The sequence below is a fragment of the Melozone crissalis genome, unplaced genomic scaffold (assembly GCF_028551555.1).
Source record: "Melozone crissalis strain CALT ecotype California unplaced genomic scaffold, PUWL_Pcris_2 ptg000231l_1, whole genome shotgun sequence".
Taxonomy (NCBI): domain Eukaryota; kingdom Metazoa; phylum Chordata; class Aves; order Passeriformes; family Passerellidae; genus Melozone; species Melozone crissalis.
This window is the reverse complement of record NW_026535993.1, coordinates 1683209-1691328: the sequence shown is the minus strand read 5'-3', so window position 1 is coordinate 1691328 and position 8120 is coordinate 1683209. Positions and strand designations below refer to the sequence as shown.

General features: G+C 52.2%; 1 protein-coding gene across 1 annotated transcript; it reads right to left on the bottom strand.

The window, feature by feature from the left end:
• Window positions 1–6512: 6512 nt before the first annotated feature.
• LOC128949400 (olfactory receptor 14A16-like) lies at window positions 6513–7478 on the bottom strand. The gene has a single exon (XM_054294263.1). The coding sequence runs from the start codon at window positions 7476–7478 to the stop codon at window positions 6513–6515; it is 966 nt and encodes a 321-aa protein (XP_054150238.1).
• Between the last annotated feature and the right edge of the window lie 642 nt (window positions 7479–8120).

Sequence of the window (8120 nt, the reverse complement as noted above, 5' to 3'; positions counted from 1 at the left end):
TTAATGATTCTCACTGGGCTTTGGTGTTCTTTACATCAGAACCAGTCCCTGAGAGTGTCTTCAAAAAACTTCTCAAGAACTCAAAATTAACTTGAAACTCTGAAGTTTCTTGAAGTTTTAATGGGTGCCACTGAGGAAGACGACTGAGAAAGTGTCCCTGGGTTCCAGTTAGAGCAGAACAGTGGAGGCAGTGATGACAGCTGGGCACAAACAAGGCAAAGGTGTCTCTGGTGCTGAGCAAAGCTGGATGTGTTTGAGGAATGCAAAGGGCCAAGGGCTGAGCCCCAGCCCCTGGCCGGGCAGATGCTGTCCCTCCCTCCTTGCTCAGGGCTCTTGCCGGGATGGGCACTGGCATGTGGGGATGTGCAATGGCAAGGGCAGGAGCATGGGGCGGCCCCTGCCAGGCTGTTGAGTGGGAAGAAGGAGGCAATGAGGCCCCAGGCCTGCAAGGGTCACTTGTCTCCTGCTCCTGCCTCAGGCCCAGGCCCAGCAGCCATGGCCAAAGTGCTGCCCAAGTTGGCTCTGGCAGGGCTGTCTTGCAGCTGCTGCACATGCCTGTGCCCTGTGCAGCCCAGGCTGTGCTACGGTGTCCCTGCCCTGCGCCTCTGGCCCTGCAGGCTGTCGGCATCCCCCGGCTGCCCCACCTGGCTGGCCCCTTCATTTGCTGACAGCTCTGCCTCCTGCCTGCCTCTGCCTGCCCACACAGAGCCTGGGGCTGATACCAAAAGGCTTCATTCCATGTTTACCCTGCCTGTGAACTTTCAGCACAGGAACAAGACATGCAGGGGCTGCTTTCCCAGCAAGGATGGTTGGAATAGAAGAAGAAGACATCTGGCTCAAGGGTGCAGGGATAGAGAAAACCAGGAGTGAATCTGGGAATTTCGGGTGGGTTTTATGGAAATGAGTAAATTGTAATTCACATTTAGTGACTGTATATGAGCATCACAGTGGTAGAATTCCATATCCCTGTAAGGTTCGGAGTTATCCCATGTTGGACCTCAGGCCTGAATAAATGATACCCTCTGAAATAGCAAATTAGTGTTAAGGAGCCTTATTCTGCTATTTTGGATATTTAGTGACAGCAGAGGCTGACAGATCCAAGCGCCTCGCTGTGACACTGTGGAACCCCATGGAACAAAGGGTCCACTTTGATGCAGTGGAACCCCCTGGAACCAAAAGTCCATTGTATCAGAGCAAGGCCTCATGGAACCAAGGAGACTATTGCTGACATTGTGGAAGCTCCTCGAGCCATGGTGTCATTGGGACATGGTGGGGCTGCATGGTACCAATGGTGACACTGCAGAACCTTCTAGAATCAAGGGGATCATGTTATGCTCTGGAACCTCATGGAACAAAGGATCCATGGTGACACTGCCATGTTCAGACCATTGTTGACAGTGTGAAAGCTCATGGAACCCAAAGTCCATTGTGACACAGCAAGGCCTCCTGGAAAAATGGAGACCATTATGACACTTTGAGGCCTAAAAGTGGAATCAAAGGAGCCTCATCATGGAACCAAAGGAGCATTGTGACACAGGCAAAGCCTCATGGAACCAAGGGCACAATAGTGACACTGTGGGACTCCATGGGACCAAGGGGGCATTCTTGAAGTGTAGAATCAAGGACACCATTGTGACACTATGGGGCATCATGGAACCAAAGGTCCATTGTGACACAGCAGGGCCTCAAGGAACAATAGAGGCCATTTTTATACTTTGAGGGCTTGTGAAACTATTGGGCCATTGTGGCACTTTGTGTCCCCAGGGAACCAAGGAGTCCATTGTGACACTATGAGGCCCTGTTGGGCCAAAGGGCAATTGTGGCACTGTGCGGCACCACGGAACCAAGGGACCATTGTGACACTACAGGGCCCCATGGAACTAAGGATTCATGGAACAATGTGGCACTCATGGAACCAGAGGTCCATTGTGGCCTTGCGGAGCCTCATGGAACTAAGGGGAGGGACAATTGTGACACTGTGGGGCCCAATGGAAGCAAGGGGCCAGTGTGACACAGCTGGGCCTCATGCAGCCAAGGGGCCACTGGGATTGTGAGGAGCCCAAAAGAACCAAGGGGCCATTTTGACACTCTGCAGCTGTGGAGACCCTGAGAGGCATTCCCTGGGTTAGGGAGACACAAGAAGCTTCCCTCAATAGCTGTTTGACCCCATTGGCTCCTTCCCCTTGTTCTGTGTCCCTCAGCCACTCCCTCCCTATTCCCCCATTGGCCTCATCTTTGTACTGCCCCCATGGCACTGATCAGCCTCTACCTCTGGAGATACAGAAACCTGGACTCCCCCCAGGAGTCCTGCCTTGTGACCCAGAACATCTCACCGCACAGCTGAATTAAACATCTGTGGGTAACATGCAAAGGCCCTTTTTGCTTCACTACCCTGGGCTTTATTAGCAGCTATTGCAGCTGCAACAATGGTCCATTATGGCACTGTGGATCCAAGGACACCATGGTGACACTGTGGGACCTCATGGATCCAGGGGGCGATTGTGACACTGAAGAGCTTCATGGAACCCAGGGTCCATTGTGACACAGCAGGGCCTCAGTGGAACAAAGGAACCATTGCTGACAGTACAGAAACTCATGGAACCAAGGTGCCATGGTGACACAGCAGGCCACATGGAACCCAGGACACCACTGACATTTAGGGACCTCATTTCTGCAGGGTCTATTATGACACTGCAGAAACAAGGAGACCATTGTTGATGCTATGGAAGCTCATGGAACCAAGCAGCCATTGTGACACTCCAGGGCCTCATTGAACCAGGCAGACCATTGTGACACCACAGAACCTCATGGCACTGAGGGTTTATTGTGACACAGCAGGGCCCATGGAGCCAATTGTCCATTGTGACAATGTGCATCTGAGGAGACCATAGTTACAGCATGTAAGCTTATGGAACCATGGGTCCATTGTGACAAAACAAGGCCTTGTGGAACCAAGGAGACCATTTTGACATCATGGAACCTTTTGGAACCAAGGAGACCATTGTGACATCATGGAACCGCATGGAACCAAGGGTCCATGGTTAGACTCCAGAACCAAGGAGACCATGGTGACAGTACAGAATCTCACAGGACCAAGATTCCATTGCTATGCAGTGGGGCTTCATGGAACCAAGGAAGCACTGTGACACAGCAGGGCCACATGGAACCAATGGTCCATGGAGATACTGCAGATCCAAGGAGACCATGGTGATGCTGTGGAACCTCCTGGAGCCAAGGGGCCATTGTGACACTGGGGGCTCCATGGAGCCAAATATTCATGGTGACACAGCAGGGCTGCTTGTGACCAATTGTCCATTGTGACACTGCAGATCCATGAGACCAGGGTGACACTCTGGCAGTTGATGGAACCAAGGGGCTGTTGTGACACACCAAGGCCTTGTGGAATCAAGGAGAGCATTGTGGCAGTGCAGAACCAAGGAGGCCATTTTGACAGGACAGAACCCAATAGAACTAAGGGTCCATTGTTCTACAGCAGGGCCTCATGGAGCCAAGGGGCCATTGTGAAACTGTGGGGCATAATGGAGTCAAGGACACCATTGATACTGAAACCCTCTGGACAGAATCTTCTGAACAGAGTTTTGAGTATTTGAAAGCAGGTATTCTTTATTACAGCATGGTGGTCACTTGGGCCATCCTTCCTCCATTGGAGTGCATTAAGCATTGAATGAACAGAGTTTTTATCACACACATTCATTCTGTATTGATGAGCTATCCCCACTTCCTTTGAGTTTATTTGACATAGTTGCACCCCTTATCACAAATCCTTTCATGGATCTTTGTGTTTTGTCTTCAACATTCAGTGCCCTTTTTTAGGTGGCTGTTCCTTGACCCCTCCTTTTGAGTAATGGCAATATTATTATTTTGTATAACTTCTGTTGTGTTAGCCTTGCAGAGCTGAGCTGGTATCCTGCTTGTATTGTGTGTGACTTGTGTTTGCCAGAGGTGCATCCTCAATCAGTTTCTCCAAGGCTGAGCTGTTCTGTTCTACTGTCCTTGACAAGAGTAAATGTTGTTCTGTTCTCCTGTCCTTGTCTCAGTGCTCGCCCTGCATGAGGCATCTGCAACCCCCTCCAACCTATGGGCCTGGGGTGGGCAAGTGTTCCTGGGGGACAGGGATGGGACAGCTGGGCTGGACTGACCCAAGGGATGTTCCATTCCATGTCACACCATGATCAGTAATCAACTCGGGGGGGGGGGGGGGGGGGGGGGCGAGTGGATTAGGAGATTAATTTCTTTTTTCAGATATTTTTCTTTCAAAACAGCACCTATACATACAGAATCCTCTCCTGCCAGAAGTTGGTTAAACATTTTCTGCTCGTAGGACATATCCTGTGAATTTGATTTTTTTCTATTTGTGGCTTTTTCTTTTTGTGGTTGGTTTGTTTGTGGGGATTTTGCGTTGTTGTGGGTGGGTCTTGCTTTGGTTTTTTTGATTTGGTTTGGGTTTGTTTGGTTTTTTTTTTTGGGTTTGGGTTTTTCCCTATTGAACTGACTTTCTTCTCATGCATAAGTTTTTTCTGCCTGTTATTGTGGCTTGCTTGGCACCTGATGGCAAGATAAATTTACCCAACTCAGTCACCTTGCCCAATTACATTTTGCAGTCACCATTAACGAGATGAGTTCAGTCACAGACTCCCTGCAATCTGGCAGCATCCATAAAGGAATTGAAAGTACCTTTCATGCCATTTTAGAGATGATAGAAATGTTCCACAGTGGTGGCCAAGGGCTGGTCAATGAGAGATGTCACCAGTGCATGGCTACCAAGAGGACTCTGTACCATGGATGACATTTGACCCTCATTGTTCAGCCAAATTCCCACCCAGCCCATGTTCCACTCCTTCAGCCCAGCTCTCTCCAGTCTGGCTCTGAGGAGACCACAGCAGACCCTGTCCCAGGCCTGGCTGGAGTCTGGGCACACAACATCCCCTTCTGTTCCCTCCCATGTGGGTTCTGCAGTCCCTGCCCTGTCCTGCCAGTGCCTGGAAGGGCTGCAGGAGGATTTGCCACATCCCCTTCCCTGCTGAGCCTAACCAGGCTGTGACTCTCCCAGCCCCCCTCCCTGCCCTGTGTGCAGACTGTTCCATGTCTGCCCTTCCCAAGTGCCCAGGACCGTCTGGGATGGCTCTGGCCTTTCCAAGGGGTTTGAGAGAGGTCCCACAGGGACACTGCCCAGCCTTCTCAACAGCCCTGACACCAAAGGCCTTTTCCACATCCCTCAGTGCCAGGTCAGTGCCCAGAAAACAGCACAGCCCTGTGCAGGTCCCTGGGCTGGTTCAGAAGGGAGGCAGCTCTGATTTCTCCCCACCGACCCTCACTCTATCCAATGTCTCTCTGTGCAGTCCATGGCTGCCCTGAGCATTTTTTCCTGGAGCCTCCCTGCCTGGGATATTTCTCTCCATGCAGTCCTAACCACAACCCAACAAAGAATTCAGGTGTTTTCCCAGAGGACGTTACTCTCAGAGTGAAGCGGCCTCAAGGCCCTGTTTGTGCCACTGGAATTGTGCCAGCCCTGGGTGCTGCTGATGGTGTTTGTGCTCACTGGGGTTCATCTCCCCACACACACACATGATGCACTGCTGAGATCTCCTCAGCACAGAGCAAACATGGCCTGCTGGCCTGGTCACTTGGTGTCCCTCCGTGCAGGGACAAACAACGTCCTGCAGGTGGGGAGAGGCCAGTGCTGGCAATGGTGGTTGCAGGGGCTGGTGTGGGACAATTGCCCTGGGGCATCTTCCCAGGCTGTCCCAGAACAGAGACACAGCCCAGGCCCTGTTCTGCTGCTGCCCCAGGTCCATGTTAGGAGCTCTGGCTGTGCCAGGACACTGCTGTGAGCCCCCCCTGCACACTCCCCCCCCCGCCCCAGGCACTGGACATTGCTGTGCCAGGGCATTCCTAGGGCACATTGCTGACAGCAGCTCTGGAGGGGAGCAAAGCCTCCCTGCCCTGCCCTCAGGAGATGCCCTTTGCTGCTGGAGCTGCTGTGCTGGAGCCCAGCTGTGTCCCAGCAGTGCCCATGGCCTGGCAGGGCCTGTGGCCACAGCAGGGACGCGCAGCAGGACAGTGACCAAGCTGCCAGAGCGCTCCGGCCTTACAGCCACAGCAGGGCTGGCAAGGACAGGGTGGAGTTGGGCCGAGCAGGTGTGGGAAGAGCCAGGGCCATTGTCCCTGGCTGTGCTGCTGCCAGGGACAATGGCCCTGGAGCAGCAGGAGTCGCTTCCCTCCCCCTCTGCTCACAGGCACTCCCCCTGCAGAGACAGGGAAGGGCTGAGGAAATGCCTTGGACAGACAAGTCAGGGTATGCACTTTTTTTTTTTAAATGCCAAGGGAACAAGCCTCTTGCAAGTTTTTGTGTTTCAAAAGAAAGGTAGATATTCACATAGAAATGCTAAGAGTAATACTACAGTATTTTCTCGGAAGCACTACAGCAATAGGAAAAGTTACCATAGTAAAAAATAGACAAACAGGGGAAAAAAGGCTGAGATGGTAAAGAGTTATATTCTGAAGACTGTGTAGCAGAGAAGAGAATTTATTGCTTCTGAAGTTGCAGTCACCAGTTTTCCCAAGGCATCCTTGAGCTCCTGGTTCCTCAGGCTGAAGATGAGGGGGTTCAGAGCTGGAGGCACCACTAAGTACAGAACTGACAGGGCCAGATCTAGGGATGGGGAGGAGATGGAGGGCGGCTTCAGGTAGGAAAATGTGCCAGTGCTGATAAACAGGGAGAGCACAGCCAGGTGAGGGAGGCAGGTGGAAAAGGCTTTGTGCCGTCCCTGCTCAGAGGGGATCCTCAGCACAGCCCTGAAGATCTGCACATAGGAGAAAACAATGAACACAAAGCAAGCAAAAAATAGAACAGCACTTAGCACAGTGAGCCAAAGTTCCCTGAGTTTGGAGTGTGAGCAGGAGAGCTTGAGGAGCTGTGGGATTTCACAGAAGAACTGGCCCAGGGCATTGCCATGGCACAGGGGCAGGGAAAATGTATTTGCCGTGAGTAGCAGGGCATTGAGAAAGGCACTGGCCCAGGCAGCTGCTGCCATGTGGGCACAAGCTCTGCTGCCCAGGAGGGTCCCGTAGTGCAGGGGTTTGCAGATGGACACGTAGCAGTCATAGCACATGACTGTGAGAAGGGAAAACTCTGTTGTGATAAAGAAAAGAAAGAAAAACACCTGAGCAGCACATCCTTTGTAGGAGATGTTCCTGGTGTCCCAGAGGGAATTGTGCATGGCTTTGAGGACAGTGGTGCAGATGGAGCCCAGGTCGCTGAGGGCCAGGTTGAGCAGGAAGAAGAACATGGGCGTGTGCAGGTGGTGGCTGCAGGCTATGGCGCTGATGATGAGGCCGTTGCCCAGGAGGGCAGCCAGGGAGATGGCCAGCAAGAGGCAGAAGTGCAGGAGCTGCAGCTGCTGCGTGTCTGCCAATGCCAGCAGGAGGAAGTGCCTGGTGGAGCTGCTGTTGGACATTTGTTCATTCTGGGCATTGTAGACTGTTGAAAGAAGACACTGACAAGCTGGGACCAATTTCTTTGAGTCAACGCTATGGGATTGTTTTAGTTATTCCATCAAAACTACTTCTCATTCTGTGGGGCCACTTCACAAAACATTTTTATACTTTAGCTTGGCTTTGTGCTACTGAGTTATTGACTCATCTTCAGCATTGCTCTCAGGCTGATCACTGCGAAGCCAAGAGGGAAAACAGGGCTCCGAGTGCCCCAGCGCAGTCAGGCCTGCTCGTCCCACACAGATGCCCTTTACTCATTTCACCTCCCTTTAGTTCAAGGTGATAACACTTAAAATGTGCTTGAAAAATTACGTGGAGCTTTTCAAGACAGGAGTTTCAATTTCTCTAAGCCCTTCTCTCTTTCCCTGTGCAGCTGGACATTGAGGGATACCAAGGGTTGGCCTGGCTCTCTGCTGCCTGGAGTTGTGCCTACTGGGAGCTGTTTCTCTCTATCCAAGCCTTGTCCCTGCCAGTGCTGCCAGAGCCCAGCCCAGCCCTGGGGACTCAGCTCTGCCCTGCAGACCCCTCCCAGCACAGGGCACTGCCCAGGGGCAGCTCCCTGACAGCAGGGCCTTAAGGGCAGGCCAGACAAACAGAGATGCTGC

Bases quoted from the DNA above. Each gene is read 5' to 3' on its own strand.
- LOC128949400 (XM_054294263.1), bottom strand. From the start codon at position 7,478: ATGTCCAACAGCAGCTCCACCAGGCACTTCCTCCTGCTGGCATTGGCA.